At 39.0% G+C, this 25351-nt stretch overlaps 1 protein-coding gene across 1 annotated transcript in view; it reads left to right on the top strand.

Moving 5' to 3' along the window:
• Positions 1-25351, top strand: part of CPED1 (cadherin like and PC-esterase domain containing 1) — a 270907-nt gene that overhangs the window by 53086 nt on the left and 192470 nt on the right. The window contains exons 4-5 of the mRNA XM_075208962.1: positions 14582-14657; positions 21327-21471. Of these exons, the coding sequence (XP_075065063.1) occupies positions 14582-14657; positions 21327-21471 (221 nt within the window). The remainder of the gene's footprint in view (positions 1-14581; positions 14658-21326; positions 21472-25351) is intronic.

The raw sequence follows: 25351 nt of genomic DNA, 5'->3' as shown, positions 1-25351 counted from the left end.
TTGAGTGTGGGAGGAAACCGGAGCACCCGGAGGAAACCCACGCAAACACAGGGAGAAGATACAAACTCCACACAGATAAGGCCATGGTCGGGAATCGAACTCATGACCCTAGTGCTGTGAGGCAGACATGCTAACCACTAAGCCACTGTGCTGTTGTTTTCCTTCGAAAAACAACAATTTTTCCCAGGGCCTCACCTCTTGCCTGCGGCATCTGATTGGTCCATCTGCTCACCCCCCTTCCTCACCAGGGGCGAACCCAGGGGGGTTTCCTAGTCCCCAGAAACCCCAAACCTATGTGGGGTGCGGTATGATTACAGTGGCTGGCCCCTCTTCCGGGACCAGCCACTACTGCTTGCAGCATGCGATTGTCTCCCAGTCAGTCCCCTGTTGTGTGACCACAGCTCTCTGCCGGCAGATTGGCCCCGCCCCTTCCTCCCACATGGCCAGCATGGGTGTTATGCAGGAGGCAGCAGAAGAAGGTAAGAATGTGTGTGTGTGTATGTGTGTGAGTCTCTGTATATGACAGCTTACATGTCTGTGTGTTTGTGTTTATCTGTGTATATGACAGTTTACATGTCTGTGTGTTTGATCCTGTGTGTTTTTGTATGTCTGTGCTTATCTGTGTATGTGGCAGTTTACATGTCTGTGTGTTTGTGTATATGTGAGTCTGTGCTTGTCTATGTATGGGACAGTTTACATGTCTATGTGTTTGATCCTGTGTGTGTTTGTGTATGTGTGTGTCTGTGCTTATCTGTGTATGTGGCAGTTTACATGTCTGTGTGTTTGACACGGTGTGTGTTTGTAGCCACGCCCCTACACATGCTGGACACACCCACTGGTATGGTGGCGTGGAAACCTCCCTTCTCGAATCCTGCGTTTGCCCCTGCTCATTACATCACACAACTCTAGTTTGTGGCTGGGGCTGTGAAGAGGAAACAATCTAAAAATGGCTGCACCCCAATGTTCCAGCTAGGGGAGGAGGAGGTTAGTAAAATGTAACGTATAGGTGGCAAGCGCATGGTCATGTAATTGCATCTCAGACCTTGATGCAGTTCCACCTGTCAGGAGGCGTATCTCTTGTGGGATGGCTGGCACATTGAGACACAATGGTAACGATGGTGATCGGCAGAACTCGCTAGCTGCTACTGACTGCTACTGAATGGCTGATTGCAGATCTAGCAGATAGTTCTTAAATCATTAGTGTAACTGCTATGTTATATGAAGTCGTGGCCATTTATTGGTATTTGGAATCTGGCAGGAAATAAGGTTACCATTTAATTTTTAAATGGGAAGACAACAGATGTTTATATTTAATTACTTTTTATATGATAAATGTGATTTTTTATTAATGTGTGTGTATCATAGGCAAACCAAGGGGGGTTTCCTAGTGCCTGGAAACCCCCACCAAGCCTGTGGCAATGTATAATTGAGGTGGCTGGTCCCTGGCCCTGCTTCACATGGTGCATGCAGCATTGCGCATGTATATTAAAGGGATAGGAAGAGTTGGAGAGCAGCCAAGCACTGTCTAATATTATAGGCATGCCCCCATGCATTCTGGTCACGCCCACTGGTGGCGTGGTGTGGAAACCCCCCTCTACAAATCCTGCGTTTGCCCCTGTGTATATAACACTTCATTACATTATTATATTGTGGCCAGTGTAATGTGAGTTTAGCATTTGCTACTGTCACTGTCAAGCCACATCTCTTATGCTTCTCTATGCTATCATGGACATAAGTGTACACAGTTGTTACTCCTGACTTACACCTGGCGCAAATGCTAGGTGTATATCAGGAGTAACAAATTATGTTCACTTGGTGTGTGTCTACACAGACACACAATAAGGAAGTCTCTGGACACCCTCGTGGGTAAACACTTCTCTGGACCAGGACACAGTATGATAGATTTAAAAATCTTAATACTAAAAGGTCTTTTTTAAAAATGACAGGGAGAGAAAAATATGGGAATTCAAACTGATAAGAACATTCCAGTCATTAACTCAAGGGCTCAATCTAACACCTGGACGTATGACTCACTACATGGACACACTTCACACCCCACAGCAAAGTGACTCCAGATCTCTAAAATTGTAGGACTTTTACTCTTTCATCTGTAACAGAAACCTTTGTTTTATTACTTTAGCTTATCTTAATGATGTACCCCCCCCCCCTGTAAAAACTTGATGTAACAGCTCTTAAATGTGCCTTTTCCTCAGTCATTCATTTGTAAACTTGCCTGATGAAGGGGCCTCTGTGCTCTGAAATCTAGCAAATATAACCCTTTTTTTTTGGTTAGCCAATAAAGGTATCACTCCTATAATACTTTTGTCTTTTTTGACACAAAAGTATTTAACATCACATAGATTTTTCTGGCTAACATGGTACTGCAATAGTAATAATAATAAAAAAAAAATTTTGCTACACATTTTGCTCTTAATAATGTCACACATAGTTTCCTACTCTCCCAGGAAGTTCTTGGAGACTATTCTGAGACCTCCCGAGAAGGCAGGCTAACCACCCAGACACCCGCTGCTCCTTCTACACTGCCAGGAATTACAGCTATGCCACTAACATGATTATTATTATTATTATTATTACTGTTGTTAACATTTATATAACGCCAGAATGTTCTGTAGTTATTCACAATAGAGAGCAAACACAGTAAAAGCACTAAACTAGTTGCTAACAGACAAAGCGGTAAGAGTACCCTGCTCGCAAGCTTACAGTCTACAGGCAAATAGAGTTTGATTCATTAGGTTAGGTTCCACTTTTTGCATATTGGTCCAGACAGATAGCATGGGAATGTGAAGCGGCGCAATGTCATCACATGATGTCCTGGCCACCCCGCGAACTGTGACTCCAGTGGGCTGGATGCTAATACCTCTCCTCTCCTCTAAACACATCTAATGCCGTGCGCATGGCACCTGTTCACCGGCGCTCTGCCATGCAGAGCAGCGGTTAATGACAAATACCTTACAAATTTCCCTCTCATGGAACAAAGCTTTTCCATTCGGGATGGAGGGACAGGGCCCTGAAATCGGGAATGTCCCACCTAAATTAGTTGGGAGGTATAGTAGAGATGTACAGCCTAGAGAGGTGGGGAGAGAGAGAGAGAGAAATGTGAGAGAGGATCTGAGAGAGAGAAAATGGAAAGTTTGGGGGGATAAATAGTAGGGGAATAGCGGAAGCATAGAGAGAAAGGGGGATGTGAAAAATGTGACAGAGAAAGAGGGGAGAAGGGTCTGTGGATGAGAGGAATGGAGAAAGTGGGGAAAAGTTGGTGAGAATGCTCAGGGGGAAAAGGGCCTGCAGCCTATATATATATATATATATATATATATATATATATACACACACGCTAAACAGCCATTACATTAAAGGCACATGCCTAATATTGTGTAGATCCCCCTTGTGCAGCCAAAACAGCTCTGACCCGTTAAGGCATGGACTTCACAAGACCTCTGAAGGTGTCCTGTGGTATCTGGCACCAAGAGGTTAGCAGTAGATCATTTAAGTCCTGTGAGGTGAGGCCTCCTTGGCTTGGCCTTGCTTTTCCAGCACATCCCACAGATGCTTGACTGTGTTGAGATATGGGGAATTTGTAGGCTAAGTCAACAACTTGAACTCTTTGTCATGTTCCTCAAACCATTCCTGATCATTTTTTTTTGCAGTGTGGCAGGGTGCATCATCCTGCAAAAAGAGGCCCTGACGTAATACCTTTAACATATTGGACTGCTTGTCACTCCTTGTGTACACTAATTGCAGTTAATATTCTGTATATTTGGACAACTGTGCAGTATCACTTTTGTTCTGTATGCTAGATGTAATTTTCATATTCTTTTATTTTCTTTAATGTAAGTTACATTTTCTTGAAGAGTAGTACTTAAACTACAGTACAGTAGAATTATATTATGTTCAAATCTATAGATAAATACCTGGAGCCTGATTCATTAAGGAACTTAAATTAAAAAGTTTCTTATTTAAGTCTCCTGGACAAAACCATGTTACAATGCAAGGGGTGAAAACTAGTATTCTGTTTTGCACATAAGTTAAATACTGTCTGTTTTTTCATGTAGCACACAAATACTTGATAGCTTATTTGTACACTGAAATTTAAAGTTGATATTTGTGTGCTACATGAAAAAACAGTCAGTATTTAACTTATGTGCAAAACATAATACTAGTTTTCACCCCTTGCATTGTAACATGGTTTTGTCCAGGAGACTTAAAAAAGAAACTTCTTAATTTAAGTTCCTTAATGAATTAGGCCCCTGATGCTTATTAGCCCTGAACAGACCTGCTTTGGGGTGTGGAATATTAATTGAAAAGTCACTCACCAATGGTCTTCTCACAGCAGGTAGTGGATGCAAATAACCGGGACAGTAAACTTATATGGCTGAGCAGGCATCAGTTGAAGCATTGGTCAGCTGTAAGGGGACAAAGCCTCTAAAATCCATCAAATAAGAGATCCAGACTCAGCTGCACAGATGTTTTACTTATATGACAGTATGCTAAAAATTATTTTTATGACTCCTGTCACAGTGTCTAGAATGTACTTAACTTTGCTTAGTATTGTTTTCAATATGACAATCAAGGTGACGAAAATGAATACTCTTACCCTCTTGACTAACGAATGAACGCCAGAGGCCTCTGAGCTTCTTTTCACTTGATCCTTTCTCCACTTGATTGTAGTCCTCTCTGCTCACACGACATTCAATACAGAAATTAAAGTTGCTCAATCAATTTATAGGTTCATAGCAAGTGCTTGAAAGGGTGGGGTTATCCTGAAAGGAACAAACATAGATAAAGAAATCCCCCAGCACACTGCTATACCCAGCAAAGGAGCTGCTATTGCTGCTTGTACATAAAAGTGCAGAAACCTCAGTTGCACAGATTTGCACATGTATGGAAAGCCACCTGCCACTCCATGGCGGTTCTGCTAATAGGGTGGTCCTAACTCTAAACTATGAGAGTCCCATATATTTGGGCCATACATTTGTGTTTTTAGTTTGAGAGCTAACTTACCAAGAAGTACCCCAAAAAACTCAAAAGGGCAATACAGCAACGGCACTCCCCATCAGCTACTGATACCAACATGCCTCTCAAACAAACAATAAAGAAATAGAAGTTGCTCAATCAGTTTATAGGTTTATAACAGGTGCTTGAATGGGTGGGGTTATCCTAGAAGGAACAAAACACAGAGAAAGAAGTCCCCCAGCACACTGCTATAACCAGCAAAGGAGCTGCTATTTCTACTTGTACATACAACTGCAGAAATCTCAGTTGCATACATTTGCATACAACATTCATCAAAATCTGTTATTTCCCTCAGATCGTGGGCTCTCTTGTTGCACGGTGTAGGTATATATGTTGTAATGTGACTGCAGTGGCTGGCCTGAGATCTTTTAAAAGCACTCACTTTGCTACTTTCCTCATTGCTGGTCCCACCAGTGAGAGAGTTGTGGTGGCCCGCAGCAGCATTTATCCTCTCCTCATTCATCACTTCCTATCTCTCCAGCTACTGGGAAATATACTTTCCCAGCAGCCAATCACATTGGAGCGCCACAGGACCCCTGGTACAACCCATGAGGATTCCTGTCCGCTGCCCTTCCAGTGCTGATCACACTCTGATCAGCACTGGCAGGGCAGCGGAGATTACGTGCTGTTTAGTCAATTGTCTGTAATATGTAAGGGATAAAAATTGTCCCCATTTACATTCTTAGACTGCCTGTGTATCTCCATATCCTATTTTGCCCCTATGTTATTTATATGCACAGCTGACACAATATTGTTTGCTTTTTGCCAAGATGCTGTTTTTTACTCAACTGACAGCCCAAATCAACCTAATACAGTGATGGCCAACAGGTAGCCCTCCGAGCCTTTCCAGCTCCTTCCTGCTTTACTGTCAGATTTGTTTGTTTTAGCTTGTAACACTTGTGTAAAGTGCCTGATGATATATTATTACAGATAGGTGTCTATTTCTTTGATTAAATGTATTGTTTTAACTTATTACTGAGATTAAAGTTAATGTGAGGCCCCTATAAAGGTTAAAGGGCCACACCATGCTGCCCCACAAAGTGTATCAGGTTGCCCATCACTGACTTAGTATGTTATATGTATATAATTTTTAAACATACATTTTATTGCTTTCATGAACATATTTTTAAACTCCGCCATTGCTCCATGCAGCTATCACTTGCCAGCCACTCTGTTATTATGGACACTTACAACTATACATAACCACTCTACAACTGAACCGGCTGAAGAGCCCCAGCTTCTAGGGAGCATTTTGATGGCAGCTGTACACCTCACTGCCCTTGATACGTGCCATTACCTTTCACTGTGGATCTGTTTAACTGCCTGTTCTGGTTCTCTTTCTGCCTGATGTGAGTATTTGCATTTATATTTTTATACTGTCCCCTGTAATGGTGTCAGAATAAGCCTCTACAACTGTGTACTGGTGAGAAAATTCAGCTGTAAGGGAACGGAGGGTGCCTATAGGCAAAGGCAATGATTAGCCTGGTTCTATAAGTCTATTCTGGGAATTCAGTATCTGGTGTCAGAAATACACACTGTACAGTTCAGTCTGTTTTAAATTCAGCTATAGAGGTACCAGCTTTCTATTTCTGGAAACTATTTGTAATGTTTTGATTAGGATTGTTTCAGTGAAGCGCTGGGGATAATGAAAATCTGAAATGTATTACTCTGTTGTAAGCTAATTGAAAACATCTAAGGTGTTGGTTACATAAATGTAATTGAAGTTATACTATCTTTATATTATCTTTTTATATATATATATATATATATATATATATATATATATATATATATATATATATATATATATACACAATGGAAATATAAATATTATTATACATAATATATATACTACCAGGCTTTACATAGTTTCTATTATGATGTTACTAACTGTTTATAGTTTATAGTGCTTACTATGAGGTCTATTTATTATAGGGTGAAAAGCCCTATCTTCGATGAAAACTGGTGTTTTTGGCAAAAATAGGGTTCCTCAAGGGGTCACCTCCGACGGCAGCCTCCACCAGGTCTCGTTGGGGGCGAGATTCGCCGAGTCTTGTCGGCGAAAGCTTCCTCATGCAAATGAGGAAGCCTATTTAGCAAGCGGTTACAAGTACCACAGCAATCTGTCTTCTATTATAACCATCTCAGGATGGCAATAGCAGAAGAAAATCAATGAAAAAATGCTTTATTCTTAGAATAAAGCATATTTTTAATAGGTAATATTTTGAAAATGTATTTTTTTTTTTTTTTTAAATTCCATTTTATCTGCTTTTAAGTATGTTTTTACTAAGTGGAACTAAAAGCCCATGCTTGAGCTGACTAGTCATATCAGTCATTCGCATACACCTTGAGACTGGCCTGCCAACGTAGTTAACGCTTACAGGGCCAGTATCTCTCAGCTATTTTAACAAGATAAAATATGGTGATATATATGTCATTTAAAGGCATTGTTTTTGCCTTGTTATCATGTGTGATATATCTATCATCAGTGGTCGAAGTGGGCGGGTATACAGTGGTGTGCCATACTGCTACTTCACCTACTGCTATCATTGTGAAACTATAAAATTCCATTCACTTACATTTTCCATACAGCCACTTCTAAATTTCCAGTTTGACCACTCTACCACATTATAATAACGTTGGGGCATGCATAGCATAGTGGTAGGGTGGGGTCTATTATAATTGGCTGTAGCTTGATGTTATTGATGGCATAAGAAACTTTGACATAACAGAACAAAGTGTTGCACGTAGCCTGTTTAAATAAATAAAGAAAAAAACAGACAACAGTGGAATTTAATATATGCATTCCATGTACAAGGCGTATTGGGAATACTATTGTCTTTGTGACATAAAATGGTTTGACTAATAGAAAATAAATAGCTTTGCTGATACTTGAATAGGGACTGAAGGCTGAAAAGCAGTGCCTCAAGGTGAATGGTGAATACACAATTTTAGAACTTTATATAGCCAGCGCTTCACGGGAAGAATAGATGTTTGTTTTATGAATTCCAGACATTTTAGAAATGTTTTCAAACCATTTCTTGGTCAATTTTGCAGTGAAGAGAAAGTTATCTCTGTCTTGTGGATACCAGGGCAATGAGCAGACATGGTTACTCTTAGAGTGAGAGGATTTAGGGAGTGCCGTCTTCCACACACTCTTCTTTCCTTAGCAGCTTCCATTTCCTTGATTCCTAGTGATCCCAGAAATCCACTGACCCTGTCCTGTTACAATTAGTCTGGACACTTGGCAAATATCTGCTCTGTGCCATCAAAATATAGACATGGGGGTAAATGTATCAAGCTGAGAGTTTTCCGGCGGGTTTGAAAAACCAATCAGATTCTAGCTATCATTTATTTAGTACATTCTACAAAATGATAGCTAGAATCTGATTGGTTGCTATAAGGGAACATGTTGTCTTATAAAAATTGTGGTATGATGTGGAAACATAGTTGGATTTCTGCCAACCAACTAATTTTTTTGCTTAAAATAGATCAGTCATTTTATTTATTTTTTAATACATGTTCTTGGATTTTGCAGTATGGGATGTGGAGGGAGGGTGGTACAGTCCTCAGAATTAATGGATTATTTTTTTAAGCTGAGAAAATAGATACAGTAGATTATTTTGTTCTCCGTCACCCTAGCACATGAGCCTCAAATCACCAGTAATCGTAACATGGTAATTTTATGTTTATAATAGAATGATTCATAAGAAAATCAATGTTAGGACAGTGTGTCTTATGAGAATAATTCCATGACTTCTAGTCACAGGACAGAAAGGCAGATGTGTTATTGTCGAGTTAAATCATTAAAAATAATTCATTTTCATTCCCTACAGTGAGATCAGAAATTTTGTTTTAGGATTTTCACATCTATGTCAGTGATGGGGCTGTATAATTTTACTCTGACATTTTGAATGTATCCTCAACTGTTCTGTCACAGTGGGACCAGAGCAAATATATTTTTAAGTCTTAAACTAAATATAAAGAGTGCCAAAGTTTACGACTGACACAGTCTATCACAGTCTTTTTGTCTATCTTATATAAAAATACAGTAAAACATAAGAATCCTTTGTAACTGGTCTCCACTTATGCATCACAGGCCTGATTCATTAAGGATCTTAACTTGAGAAACTTCTTATTTCAGTCTCCTGGACAAAACCATGTTACAATACAAGGGGTGCAAATTAATATTCTGTTTTGCACATAAGTTTAATACTGACTGTTTTTTCATGTAGCACACAAATATCAGTGTACAAATAAGCTATCAAGTATTTGTGTACAAGGTACATAAATGTTATGACTAGACTGTGATAGTTTTCCAGTCCCATATGTACTATGTGTAAAACCATGCCTCACTTACTTTCATCTGGCTATCCCCGTTTATTAAATCAACATGACTGTAGACAATGGTGTTCCTGCCATAAAGCACAGTTATTGAGCTTCAGGTGGCATTCTGTAAGGGAACTCAGTGAGGGGATTTTGATATGTTTTGATTGAAAACAATTAAAGAAAACAACATTTTTTTTTGTCTGGATCCAGTCCATGTGACCTAGCTTGTAACCAGCTTCCCTCCCACTCACTCTCCTGCTACCACTCAAAACCACAAGAGGCACACTGTGGGCTGGGCTGGGTTGGTAGCAAGGAAACCCCAACAGAATAGGTATTTAAAGGGGTTAAACACTTTTTTACAATTCCTGCTAATTAAGCATACATCACCTTACATACCCCATGTACCCCTTTGGTGAGGTATCTTCTTCCCTTCTACCATTAATAAAATGCTACCTCAAATTCTGCAGCATTGACAGGTAGATAGAATGGAATATGTGTAGTAAATACCCCTCCTGAATAGAGCGGATGCTTCTTCTGTCCACTCAGGAACTACATTCACCATTTACTTACTGAGTGGAAGTTTTCCAGGTCTTACCAATTCTCACTGACAGCCATCTGCTTTTCCAGCTGTCAGCACTGGTAGTGAGTGACTGCGTTTTGGTAAGCATGGGGGTCTCCTCTAAATGAGTACATTAGGGGACGTGCACCTATTTAGTAGGTGGTGTCTTATAATTAATGGTTAGTTACATTCCTTAGTAGAACAACTAATATTACCTGGAAATAGGAGAATTTATTTGCTTTTGAACAGATATGTATCACACTAAATATATCCCCTCCTCTACCTCTGTGTCATCAACCTGGGTGGTTTGACTTCTATAGTTTGAAAAGCTATTGATCATAATGTGAAAGTAATTACAAAAGCACTGTAACATATATTAGCATGAAAAATATTCTTTAATATTTCTTGTTGGTCTGTATTTTTTTAACTTACATTGATTCACATGGTACACTTAGGAGTGAGCTTTGTATTGCATGCAATAAGGCTAGGCTTTTGAGACTAGGCCTGTCTACCAGCCTGCTTGCACTTTGAGAAAGCACGGTGAACCCATATGTATGAAAGTACACTTACAGCTTGACCAGTCAGGTTTTTTTTTTTTGCTCATTTAAACATGAGGATCACCGAGCAAAACGCTAGTGATCAGGCAAATTATGGGCATGGCTGGATGGATTGGAGGCATACCTGGGCAACTCATTTTGTGGCCTAGGTGAAACTTTGGCATGGCCAAATCTGGATTGCTGGGAGGTTTTTAAATCACCTACTGCAATCAACTCCAAATCAAGTCAAAAGGCAATTGCTATATATTAATCTCAAAAGGTGATCCAACTTCTGTTTGTATGACCTTGCTGGAATAAGCATGCAGCTCACCATCCACATAAATCCTATTTAAGAAATGTGAATGCTGCTCGTACTAAGTAGCAACAAGTATACCAGAAACAAATAATTAACCCATTCTTAAAAATCTGAAAACCTAAGTAATGTGTTTATGAGTATGAAACTGACTTGGGGACTGTTAAGTTTCGTCAACACAAATTATTAATAAAAATGCTGGAGAACAGTGCAGTGATCAATAAGTCAGTTTTACTCAGCACCATTTCCCATCTCAATACCTGACATCAAGTTAGAAGTAAATCCGCTAATAGGGTGTAAATTTGCACCTGGATAAATCATGATGCAATGCGAGAGATACATGCAAAAAAATAATGCTTACTTTTGTATTTAGCACACTAACACTAGGTACGCACACTGAGATTGAGAGTTGAGCTAGGAGCCTCCTCCTCCAAACTCTAAATCTGTGCACATTTCAAATTTGCCCCCTGCAGCTCAACATGGTTTTGTCAATGTGTAAAACTGTTCCTTCTAGCTAGATTTACTCCTGACTCTTAATGAGGCCCTCTGTGAGAACTACTGGCTCTGCCATCATTAGTACAGCTTCTGGCATCAACAACTGACAGTCTGGTTGTAAATAACCTTTCCTTATCTGAAAGGTCATGACCACGGAATAAGTAACACAGACTAAAAGATTTGAAAGTCATACTGTCTTCTGTCACTGTACCATCATCACAGCTTTTCCCTCCTCATTAGCTAAGAAATGCTTGGAGTTCCTCTGTTCCAGAAATGCAAGTCTCTCGTGGTTGGAGATATTACACACTGTACCCCAAGCCAGAAGATGTACTAAATGTACTAAACTAAAATGTACCAAACACTAACAGTTTTTATCTAGATGCAACTTTTGTTTATCACATCTCAGATGTCATCAATACAAATGTGTCTAGGATATACAGTGGGTATAAAATGTCTACACATTCTTATTGATCTTTGTAATGTAAAACTGAAATCAAGATACATTTTATCAGACCTTTTTCTACATTTACGGTGACCTTGGATACAAAATAATTTAAGTAAAAAAAATAGACAATTTTTAAATAAAACACCTACAAGATCCTGGTTGCTTAAGTGTACCTACACTCCTGGAATATCCAAGAGACTCCCAAATTTTACAGAACCTTCAAGAGAAAGGCTGTAGCTTTGGCTAGAGTTAATTACATTCAAACTCATGTTCAAAGGTAATTAGTATACACTTGTCAGCAATGAAAGTGATTATGGTCAACCCCAAATAAAGATCATCTGTTCATGTAGGATTTTCTTGCAGTGTTCTGGGTTGCAGTCTACTGGGGTAGACATGATCCACAAGGAGCTTTCAAAACATCTATGGGATCTCATTGTTGAAAGATACCAATCAGGAGAAAGTTATAAAGCAATGTCAAAGGTATTACATGTACCATGCAATACTATGAAGACTACCATCAGTAAGTGGAGAAAATCTGGCACAACAAGGATATTGCCAAGATTAGGATGTCTCTCTAAAGTTGATGAGAGGACAAGGAGAAAACTCACCAGGGAGGCTACTAAGAGGGCTTTGGCAGTATTAAAGGGGCTGCAGGAACTTTTGTCAGATACTGGTTACTCCCTGCATGACAACTCCGATTTGGGCTGGGCTATGGGAAAGGGTAGCAACACAAAACTATTTCTACCAAAAAAGAACACTCAAGCCCATCTAAATTTTGCAAAAAGATACATTCAATCACACCAAGCCATGTGGGAAAATGTCTTATGGTCTGACGAGACCATGGTTGAACTGTTTGGTATTAATTCTAAAAGATATGTTTGGTGCAAAGACCATCACCTAAAGATCACCATACCTACAGCAAAACATGGTGGTAACAGTATCATGCTTTGGGGCTGCTTTTTTTTCAGCTGGTAGATGAACTCTTGTCAGGATAGAGATCATAATAAATAGCTCCAAATATCAAGATATGTTGCATGCTAGCCTCTGTCAGAAAGATAACAATACATTTCAGCTTAGAACATGATAACAATCCAAAGCACACATCCAAGTCAAGCAAAGAATGGCTTCTTAAAAGGAAGTTCAAAGTCTCAGAATGGCCCATTCAGAGCCCAGACCTGACTCCCATTGAAAACCCATGGAATTATCTAATGAGGGCTGTGTATGATTGACTTTGAGCTTTTTTGAAGGGAAGAGTGGGATAGAATTGCAGTCCAGGGGGTAAATTTATCAAGCTGCAGGTTTGAAAATTGGAAAAAAGTGGGCTATAGCAAACAATCAGATTCTAGTGGTCATTTTGTAGAATGTACTAAATAAATGATAACTAGAATTTGATTGGTTGCTATAGGCAACAGCTCCATTTTTTCAAACCTGCAGCTTGATAGATTTACCCCCATGTGTGCAATTTTAATTTACTTATTCAAAAACACCCATTGCTACACTAAGCAAAAAGAGGCACCTCCTCAAAATATTAGATTAGGGATTTGTATACTTATGCAACCGGGTTATTGTAGGTTTTTTATTTTCACTTTTTTTACCAAAATATTGTCTATTTGTTTTTTTATTTGAAATTTGTTGGTTGCAAGGTCATATTAAATCACTAGTAATCTTCACTTACACCCAACCTGGATATGATCCAAGTGATGTGACAGAAAAACACGTACCTTAGAGATGCCCAAAGCTTGAATCAGACCTTGTTGCATGCGATTGTGCTTGGCACTCTCTTACTGTACATTGACTACATGCATACGCCAAATCCCTTCACCCGTCTGCCCCTGAAATCATAGGTTGTAGTAAGGGTCCTTTGCACTCATAGATGAATTGACATATAGTTCATTTCTGGGCATACACAGAGCAATTTAACACAAAATACGGCAGATATTAGCATTTGCGTTCCTTGATGAATTAGGCCCATTATGTTGACTTGTCTACACTAGGGGAAAAACACAAACTCTGTCTCAATTTCAATAGGGAGATTTGCTTTCAATATGTTGCGTGGGCTGATCAACCCCTGATAACACCACAGCACTTTACCCTTTCTGACCAACATACTTCTTCTCTTAAACTCAACGGAAGAAAAATAAAAACAAATACACAAAAGACAATACAATTAGAAATATGCACATTTTTGTCACAAAGGTTTTATGTTTGCTATTTCATACCAATAAAAATGTAAAGGATTAGCTGAAACTAAAACAGATTTGCATGGTTAACCCAGGGGTGTGCCTAATAGAAAGCAACAGGGCAAAGTAGTGTCATACAGTAAGTTTTAGGGGCAACAAAATAAAGTGAATTAACATAAAAAAAAATGCCCTATATCTTGCTGCAAAATAATAATAATGCATAACAAAACAATATTTACATTTTACAATGCACACAACTCATATACAAATATATATGTTAGTTTGTACAAGAAATAAGAAGTAATTCAATTAAACTCCATCCTCTTGTGTCCACTCCCTTCCTTCTTATACATCCACCCTTATATCCCACCGTCATTAGCTTTTTCACGCCCCATGCATAGCATTTTGCGTCTTCTCTCATATTTTGCTTATTGTGTTATATTATGTCTTGGCAGTTACATCATGTTATACTGCGTCATGTTATATTATATCATGCTATATTACGTCATGTTATACTATGTCACCTTATATTATGCCCTGTTAAATTATGTCAGGCGCCGCAGAACTGGTGGCACAAAATAAATAAACAATAATAATAAAATACTAACTTCAACAGCAAATAAAAGACCATGTAGAGAAAGAAGAATGATTGTGAGCAGTTTTGTAACATGGAGTATTCATTTTTTGCAGGTTAACATACTGCCACAAATGCAGCAGCTACTTTGCAAGAAAGACAAGATTTGTGAAATGGCCGTGCTCTTCCCAGGTATACTGTCTTACAGCAACATATCATCAGTGGAGTGTTTTTATGATATGATACAATACAAAACAAAAATGCAAGCTGTTAACTATGAGGCTGATGCAGAGTGGACATGTGCCAGATTGCGTAGCGTATCTTGCGTGAAATTGCTCAGCGCATCTCCAGGAAGGGGCATACGCATAAACAGACTTCTGACACTTACGCCTGCCATTGCCTGGACAGGTAGGAATCGGGAGGGAAGAGGCATTCTAACATTGGCCAAGTACAGTAAAGTTGTTTTTACACAAATGTGGTTCATAGCTTGTTAAAGATTACAATAGGGGAAACGGTTAGAATGGAAGAACAAGGTGACACAGAGGGAAAGAAAGAGGGGGGAGGTAGGGAGTGACTAGACATTGGTCTGGTAGGCTATGGTGAACAAGTGAGTTTTGAGGGAGTATTTGAAGCATTGGAGGCTGGGGAAGAGTCTGATTGAGGATGAGGAAGGCTGTTCCAGAAATGGGGAGCAGTGGGGGAAAAAGTCTTACAGGCGGGAGTGAAAAGTGTAATCAGAAGGGAGGAAAGGTGTTCATTGACTGAATGGAGTAGTGTAGAGGGAGAGTAATGGGCAATAGCTTTGTAGGTTATAGTGAGGAGTTTGAATTGGATTCTATCGGTAAGGGAGCCAGTGAGGGTAAGACAGGTGTAGGTCACCGTGACAAAAAGATCAATCTTGCCGCAATATTAAGGAAATATTAAAGAGCAGAGAGGCGGATCAAGAGAAGACCAGATAAGAGAAGATTGCAATATTGAGGGTAAGAGCAGATGAAAGAGTGGATTATTGCTTTGGGGGCATCAAGGCAGAGGAAGAATTCTGAAGATGTCCCAGAAATGGAAACAACAGGAATGCAAGAGGAATTGGATGTAGGGAATGAATGAGAGAGAGGAGATTGTAGTGATGTCTACAGTGAGGCAGGGTTGGTAACTCGAGAAGGATGGTAGACAGCAAGCTTGGTTATATCTATATTTAGCTTGGCAATGTGTTGTGACACCCAGGAGGAGATGGCAGAGAGATGGTTGAACATCCGCGACAGGAGGGCAGAGGAGAAGTCAAGGAAGGACAGGTAGAGCTGGTTATCATTGGCATAGAGGTGGTACTGTAGACTGAAGGAGATGATTAACTCACCCAGAGAAGTGTAGAGTGAGAACAGCAGGGCCTGATGATAGAGCTTTGAGAGACCCAAACGTGAAGTAGGAGAGAGGGGCGGTGGTGTAGGTAAAGGCGATTGGTTCTACAGATAAGATGGGTACAAAAAGAGGACAGTGTTGCAAAGGCCAAGGGAGAAGAGGGTGGAAGAAGACACTGGATGAGATGCATAAAGGGCAAAAAAGCAAGCAGAGGAGTTGGAGGAACTCACAGGAGACTGAAGGGAGGCTGGAGATTTGAACAGCAAGAATAGTTAAGGACTATATTGTATAGCAGTATGAGAGACATGGTTAGCAATGGGTTCAATAATTCTGCAATGATCTAATCCATGCAGTTCACAAAGCAAGTACATGAGGTGGATGGTAACAGAAACTCATATGAGAATGTTGGATTTAGTTCTCTTGTTGCAGTGATTTAAGGTAGGGTTTACTCTTCCTCTTTGCCTCCTATTAACTACTTTTTAACTCTGACTTATAGGGGCATATTCAATTGTCACGGGATTGCCGAAAATCCTGCGGACCGCGCAGGATTACCGTTATTATGGTAGTCCTGCGCGGAAAAACCGTTAATACGGTAATTTACTCGCTGGATTTCAGCTCGCAGCTCAGGGAGCTGCGAGCTGAAATCCAGCGAGAGATTGCTGTATTAACGGTAATATTTTTTCCGCGCTTGAACTTTGGAACAATTGAATACCCCCCATAGAATATAAATCTTAATACACTTATAACAAACACACTATATATGCATCCATACTAGCTTTGCAGCCAATATACACTGATTATGTATGGGTAACAGACACATTTGATCAGTGATTTGAATCAACCACTAATAACCTACCACAACAAGGCTAGAAATGTAATTCTTAAAAACACAAACAGTGCAAAAGCAGCATACCTTATTATTAAGTAAGTGCGTGTCAAGCTTGAGCACACACAATGGGCATACGAGTCAGGATTTGGGCATCTCAAAGGTGTGTGAGTTTCAGTCGTATCATTTGCACCATCTACATGTCAGGTAAGTGCCGAGTGACAGTGATGATGGTCGCGTATGCATGCTAGAACATGTACTTAAAATCAAGAGCAACTGAAAAAATGCATTTTATGTACAGTAGACATTAATAATATCATGATAAATGTATTTTTTTTAAAAAAAAAATTGGGAAAAAATTATATATTTTTTTTACAATTTTTCATTAATGATTATATTATTAACAGGTGATTGAATGTTTACCTGTATATCAACATCTGTGCATTTATCTATTGTTTAGTTACATTCATCTTGTGCATAAGAGTGCCCCCTGTATTTTTAATGAGGGGCATTTTTGAAAACTGGTACACATATAAAAGGTTCTGAAACTCGGATTCTAACTGTCATTTCTCTAGTATTGTTTAGAAGATGAACATAGATGTCTAACTACAGGCTATGGGTTATATGACATTTTGTTATGCACCAGCTTTTCTAAATGTTCCCAAATTAGTACAAGGGCTTTGTCAAAAATAGTAACAAAACAAAGAAACTCCAACAATTTTCCCTGCTAGGATATTTGTGTTTATTCCAATAATAGGCACAGGTGCCAACCATAGAAAAATATACGTTGTGCTCAAATGCAATTCATATTGTATTTTTTACAATGCTTTTCAATCCCCATTCCCCATCCTACTGCTTGTTCTTAGGTGTGCCAGCAGCTGCCATGCCATTTTGAGTGCAAGCAGCGATCAAAACATATGCTGGTAACTGCAATGACATCTTTCTGCAATAATATCAATTGTACCAAGATGTGCTTACTATATTTCCCAGTTTGTGTTTTGAACCAGCAGTGCAAGTGTTGTTTTTCTACCTTTGTGGTCATTGTGCCTATTTTTGAGTCATTTCACCTGTTTTCATGGGTAAACACAATGGCAGAACTTCCATGGGTGTAGAGGGTGCAATGTTGAGCTTTTACCCAAGCTTTGCTATGAGGCGCAGCAATGCAGAGTTCCGCCGCTGGGTATGCATATGGTTTAGTGAATCAAATCGCAACAGCAGGGGAGCTAAGTTTTGCTCCTTCCTATGGGGGGAGCTGGACAAATCAGTGTGTTCCCTATGGAGTGTGTATTACCGCGGAGTTTGCCGCGGCAATACTCCTTAAGGCTCCTTACTCCTAAGACTTTTAAGATGTCAGTATTGAGCATTTGACTTGCAGCTCCTGGATTACTGGGTGCCTGCAGAATCTTTTTTAGCCCTAGTTCATTTTTACTTGTCCATTGTGGTATCAGCCATTATTTGCAAATGGACGCCATTTGCACTAATCATTAATGTTTAATTAAATTAAGAGTTTTTAACATGATATAATGATTAGTATTTCTTAACACCTTTTCATTTGCTGTTGTTTCTGGTGGCATAACACTTACTACAAAGCTATTAAATGCATTGTCTTGATTTTAGGATAAAAGAACTCTTTGGAAGACTATATTATGTGTTGTCCTAGGCAGCATAGCAGTGCGATTAAGTGTACCAATAATGTGTGCTACACAACAACACAAAAGTAAATCACCATACAAATCTAATAATTGTGTTCTGATTTATAATCTCAGTCTTAATTTATAATCTCATTTTTCAATACAACCATACACAAATGAAATTGTAGGACGAATATTTGATAGATCAGTGTAGAGATGACTTTCCAGCACCATGAAGAAATTTAGTTTTCAGCAGAATGTTGGAATTTGGCAATGCTGGACCTGCACCGTTGCACTTTTCTGAATGATTCAGACTCTATTAATAATGTTTTTTCCTCTGAAAAGTTTATTGTAAGCTCTTGCATGCCATCTGCTGGTAAGCAGAACAAATGTCATGTTTTCTCCGATATTGTCATCATACAATAGGAAGGTAATATATGGATTTTTTTCTCATTTATGATCTGCTGTAGGAATGGTCTATTTATGTATAAGAATCAAGTCTAAAGGTTTGTGCAAAACTGGGAAAAAAGTATAGTTTTCTAGAATTAGGAATTTGAGACATGAGTATAAAAACAATTAAATGATCATATATATTTGCAAAACAATTTTTATCTATATTAAAAAACCTAAAATGTAGCACGTGAGACAGTTATGTTTGTTGAATGCACTAATGATTTCATTGTATGGCAATAGTACAGGGGGAGAATTGGTTATATTAGCATAGGGGGCTAATGGCCTCTTATTTATCCAAACAGAGAGCAGCCCCTCTGCAAATGAGTAACTTTCTGTCTGATAAGTAACTGACTGCTCTCTCCCTTTAATGCAGACATCATATACAGACACTGCACTTGCACATAAATACAAATGTAAATGATAGTTAATTACTCATACATTTGCTATCCATTTTATACTCCTCTGCACTCCTTCTTCCGTGCTCAGATTCTCTTTTACCATCCAGTACTGAAAACAAGAACCTTATTATTAAGTTCACCCCTGCCCTCACAGGTGTTTTGCTAAAGTTAGTCCTTCATGGTTGCTATGCTAATCCCTTCTTATAGGTGCTAAGCTCCATCCATTCCCTTTTTGTAGTGCTTGGTGTTGGTATCAGTGCAAGACGGAGGCTGGTGGTGGGGTTGGGTTAATGCATGAGGGAGACTGGCGGTGGGGTTGAGTGAATGCAAGAAGGAGGCTGGTGATGGGGTTGGGTTAATGTAAGAGGTTGATTGGTGCTGGTGTTGGCTTAATGCAAGAAGGAGGTTGGTGGTGGGGTTGGGTTAATGTAAAAGGAAGGCTGGTGGTGGGGTTTAGTTAATGTAAGAGGGAGGCTGGTGGTGGGGTTGGGTTAATGTAAGAGGGTGGCTGGTGGTGGGGTTGGGTTAATGCAAGAGGGTGGCTGGGGGTGGGGATAGGTTAATGTAAGATGGAGATTGGTGCTGGCGTTGGTTTAATGCAAGAGGGAGGTTGGTGGTGGGGTTGGGTTAATGCATGAGGGAGACTGGCGGTGGGGTTGGGTTAATGCTAGAGGGAGACTGGCGGTGGGGTTGAGTGGATGCAAGAGGTAGGCTGGTGGTGGGGTTGGGTTGATGTAAAAGGAAGGCTGGTAGTAGGATTTAGTTAATGTAAGAGGTAGTCTTGTGGTGGGGTTGGGTTAATGTAAGAGGGAGATTGGTGCTGGCGTTGGTTTAATGCAAGAAGGAGGTTGGTGGTGGGGTTGGGTTAATGCATGAGGGAGGCTGGTGGTGCTATTGGGTTAATGCAAGAGAGAGGGTGGTGCTGGGATTGGGTTAATGTAAGAGGATTGCTGGGGATGGGGATGGGTTAATGTAAGAGGGAGGCTGGTGGTGGGGTTGGGTTAATGTAAGAGGGAGATTGGTGCTGGCGTTGGTTTAATGCAAGAAGGAGGCTGGTGGTGGGGTTGGGTTAATGTATGAGGGAGGCTGGCTATAAGCCCATTTCTTACCAGCTGCACTATGTCATATGCATAACCTAAAATGTAAAAGTCAAAAATAAGTGCAAAATAAGCCCCCCTCCAAAGTTATGCTTACATTCCAATAACCTGCACCCCTTTAGTGGTCCACACATTGGGAATATTGAGAGGTCAGCATAGAACATCGACAGCACTTGTGTTATATGAACTCAAGCCGTAAACTCTTATACCAGAGATAACAACCACGTAATATTTGGTAGTGTGCTATAATTACATTAATAAATGAAAATAATACTAAACATTTTAAATACAATATTTTAAATATGATATAGTTTACAATGGGAAAGTAATGTTGCAGATATTTACTAACAATAACGGTGGTGTTTCATCTTTCTCCAAAAAACTGTGAGAATGGGTTTACCTGTGAGCCATTCCGCTTTCTAACAGAATTGAGGAAATCCCCTTTATTGAGCGATCCGGTTACATAGTTTACTCACAAACTGGGTCTGAAAACATACTTAGTGCATGAATACTGCCCACAAATCTAAAATGCTATCTACATTTTTGTTTATCATTTTACTAATTACTGATGGTATTGCATTTATCAGCAGACTTGGACTGGCCATTAAATTTATCAGATGATCCTCTGGTGGGCGTCAACCCTAAATATATTGTATATTTGATAAAAGAAAAGTTTTGGAAAAATCATTAGGCAGTTAGATTTATATTGTAAACTGTTGTGAATGTACAGTATGGTATACAATGTGTGTTACATGCAATATAGAACTTTCAACTTTACATGTGCACTCGCTGTGGGTTTTATTAGTGGGCCCCGCGTACACCAGTGTGACACTGCATCAGACCAGTATATATATATATATTTGTATCAAGAAGATAACATTTTTAAGTTTGTTTGGCATTTCTATAATGCTAGTATTATTTCTAATAATACAGTGGGAACACTTGACAACACACACACACACACACACATTTCAATTTCTAAGTAATTTTTAATGACATTCAGTAAGATAAAGGGTAGGAAAATACATTTTAATAAAAGGTAACCTTGGTTTGAAAAATATGTTCCAAATTAATCTTTTTTTCTTGTATTTCTATTTCTATAGAACTTCATAATCTTTCAATATGTGCAACATATCATGGAGAATCATGGGAAAAGAAAAGTATCTCCAGTATTATGCCAAACAATAACAAAAAGAAGATTCAAGCTTTAAGAACATGGGACATACACCCCTTACTTGAAACATATTTGCAAGTATTTTATTTGCTTTCCATGTACTATGTGTTACTCGTGTTAAAAGCAGAATTTCATTTTAACTAATTTTATACCAAACTGTATGTTTTATTGGTTTCAAGAGCAAACATAACTAAAAGCAGTTGGAATTTCCAGGCTTTGAATGAACTGAGCCTGTGAACCCTGCAGTTGGGGCAGAAGCTGAAGGGTGAAACTATGTGGGCGGTGGGCCTTTAACTTTACTTTTTAAAGGGGCACCAATGTCATATTTTGTGAGCTTATCTGGGTTTTGCAGAGGGAAAGACTGTTTTATATTGTTCCTTTAACCAGGTTATGAATAATCTTTGTCTGATATATTTATATATATATATATATATATATATATATATATATATATATATATATATATTGCAACAGAAAAACAAGCAGGGCGCCTCTCAGTGATATATCAAATATAAAACGTGGAGTAGAGCAATAACATGCGTACTGTGAGGTAAACAATGATGGGTCTTGTAGAAGATAGTGGAGTGGTCTTTGTTGTACTTCTAGTCCTCCAGATCTCCACCAATCAGTACCAGAATGTAAAGAAAGCAACCATAGTATAACTCTGTATTATTATAGTAAGGGTAATATCCACTAAAATCCTATGGGGTGTGTGGGATTGGTATCCCAAGATTATCAATTAGATGACACCCATATAAGTGCAACAAAAAATATCTAAATTTGCGTACCAGATGTCATGGAGTATCCCACTTCTGTAGAATATTAAAATATGTGCAACACCAATGACTTCACAGTCACAACCTCATCCAGATGGCGAAAATGCATGAGATTAAAAGAAGGAAGATATTTTGGTATGCATATAAAAATTTTAATAAAATGTAATAAAAGCACTCACATGAGGTACTGGAAAGCACACTGGATACAGCTCAACGCGTTTCGTCTTGCACAACTCAAGACTTCATCAGGAGCATAAGATACATATGTACACAATATTGAAGCTATTTATAGCATAGCCACGCTAATTAGCACATGCGCGGTGACCGCAACTCATCGCGCATGCGCGAACCATAGGAATAGCTTTATTGCTGCAGATATAGTGAACAAACAAGCAAACTTGAAAGTGAACCACTAGATATATAAATGGTCGATTGAATAGATGAATAACATGAATAGAATGAAGATGATCCCCCAAAAATATATAATTTCCTTATTCAGTACTATGTGGATTTACGCTATTCAACGGTGATACATGCACAACATGAACCCGTCAACACGCATGCGCCAAAGAATGGAACAACTTTATTGATATAGTTAATATGTGTGCAGCGTGAGTCCGTCAACGCGCATGCGCCGAAGCACAGAACAACTTTATCGATACAGATTCAAAAGACAAGAAACCAAAAAACGGAAACAACATACACAAATAAGCCAAATAAATAAAACATAATAAAATATAATTCCGGGTCATCACTAGACCACAATTACTTAATCCTACCTATTATGATATATGTTCTTTGAAAACAAATGAACATATGAAAGATTAATTAACTATATCCTGTGTCTAGACACTTAATAAGCTGTCTAGACTGTGTAAACAGATGATATTTTAAATACTATAGCCTTATTACATGACATAATAACATTCACAATGTTTATACATATAAACCACACTCTATTCTAGTATGGTACCAACATGTCCCTACAACCACAATAAACCACAATAGCTAAGTGGAATCTGGGCAGAGGATATATGTGAGTGAGATATATAGTAGTCTAAAAAAAAATTTCTAGAAAAGATGTCATTACCATAGCTTTATATTAAGGAGAAAATAAATGATTAATAAACATAAAATAGAATGTAGCAGAAAAATAATAATACCCAAGTATAAAAAAGGAGCTATTTCGTAGTTCTCATTTAAACCTGCTGGAATTAGTGTACCCAATTCAAAAATCCAGAACATTTCGCGGCATGAGAGTTTTTGTTGGAGATCACCTCCCCTGACAGACAGTGAAACCTTCTCCAGCGCCAAAAATCTAAGGCAACTCGGGTCTCCATTGTGTGCCTGGGAGAAGTGTCTAGAAACAGAGTGACTCTCCATTCTATGTTTAATATTGCGAACATGTTCCTGGATACGGATTTTTAATGGGCGTTTCGTTTTTCCTATATATCTCAGCTGGCATGAGCATTCCAGCATGTAAATAACAGAGGAAGTTAAACAATCCATACATTGTTTGATGACATATTTCCTACTGTTATTAAAATTCATGAAATGAGTTTTCACTGGATTGAGATATTTACAAATGTTACAGTGATTACATCTAAAAGATCCTACATTGTCTGGGAGAAAGGTGACCTGTTTTCTCTGCAACCCCGATGTATTAGATAGTAAACTCGGGGCCAATATTTCCTTCAAATTTCTGTTCTTTCTAAAAACTATCATTGGTTTCTCCGGAAGGATCCTAGATAGAATTGGGTCTCTCTTTAGAATGCCCCAATGCTTATTGAGTGTTGTTCTAATGATGTTCTCATTTTTGTTAAACTCTGTTATGAAAGGAACCATTTCATTTTCTTTATTTCTTAAAGTATAATTAAGAGTTTCAGATCGATCTCGTCCTTTGATTTTAACGGCGGCTTCCTCAATGAGTTCACTAGGATATCCTCTCTCCCTAAATCTGTTAGAATATATTGTAAGTTGTTCTTCAAAATCCCTATTATTACTACAATTACGCTTGAGTCTATTGAATTGTGAAAAAGGTATGTTATTTTTCCATTTTTGTGTTTGAGTGGCACAAAAGATTTTGCGAGGGACGTAAGAATGTCGAAGATGATGAACGCCCTGGACGACCTTGCACTTCAAAAAACTAAGGGGCATATTCAATTGTTAGCGAGACGGGTGAAAATCCCGCGCTCGAAAAAAAAAACCAAAAACCCGCGCTCGTTTTTTCCTGTTCGAGCGCTCGTTTTAAAAAAAAAAAACCGCTCAATTCAATTGTTAACATTGCATCCACCCCCTCGCGCTCTATTATTGGTCCTGGCGAGTTTGAAATGAGGAGTGGTTAAGGCAGTCATTTTAGTATAAAAAATTAATGCAAATTATTGCAATCAAGAAGGGCCCCAGCACTGCAAATGAGATTGGGCCCCTACACTGCAATCAAGAATGGCCCCAGCACTGCACAAGAGAATGGGCCCCCACACTGCAATCAAGAATGGCCCCAGCACTGCACAAGAGAATGGGCCCCCACACTGCAATCAAGAAGGGCCCCAGCACTGCAAGCAACAATGCCCCCCCCTGGACATCAGATTAAAAGATTTTACAAGGAGGTAAATTTTTTGCCATTTACAAACATTTCTTGAACACTGGCCAAGCATGGACATTTGTAAGGTACAAATATTTGTGGGACAGTGGGCAAGCCGGACATTTCTTCGAAGGTACAAATAATTTTTGGGACTTTGCGTAAATGAGTGTGTGTAGGTAAAGCATCATAAAACTGAGGATTTCGTCAATGGTGAGTATTTTGTTTTGGGTTTTTTTCAATAAAAATCTATGGTGTACATGAGGGTGTTTACTGTATTTCTTGGGGTTTTATTATTTTTAATAAAGATTTATGGTTGGAATGAGGGTGTTGTGCTTTTATTTAACATTTTGCTTTGTGGAACTACAGATCACAGCCAGCCGTGGGTGTAAGAGCATGTTGGCACTTGTGGTTCTACAAGTGCAAACATGCCCTGGGTGCCATGGGTACGCTGGTGCTTGTAGTTAGACAAGTAGCAGCATGCCCACACTATTTAGGCCAACATGGCTGGCTGGGACATGCAGTTCCACAAATCAAAATTTATTTTTTTGGGGTTTTTTTTCATACAAAATCCCCATTTATTACTCTACTACCCACAGC

This window comes from Mixophyes fleayi, chromosome 4 (genome assembly GCF_038048845.1).
Source record: "Mixophyes fleayi isolate aMixFle1 chromosome 4, aMixFle1.hap1, whole genome shotgun sequence".
NCBI classification, from domain to species: domain Eukaryota; kingdom Metazoa; phylum Chordata; class Amphibia; order Anura; family Limnodynastidae; genus Mixophyes; species Mixophyes fleayi.
Note: the sequence above shows the minus strand (reverse complement) of the source record. Positions and strands in the feature narration are given on the sequence as shown.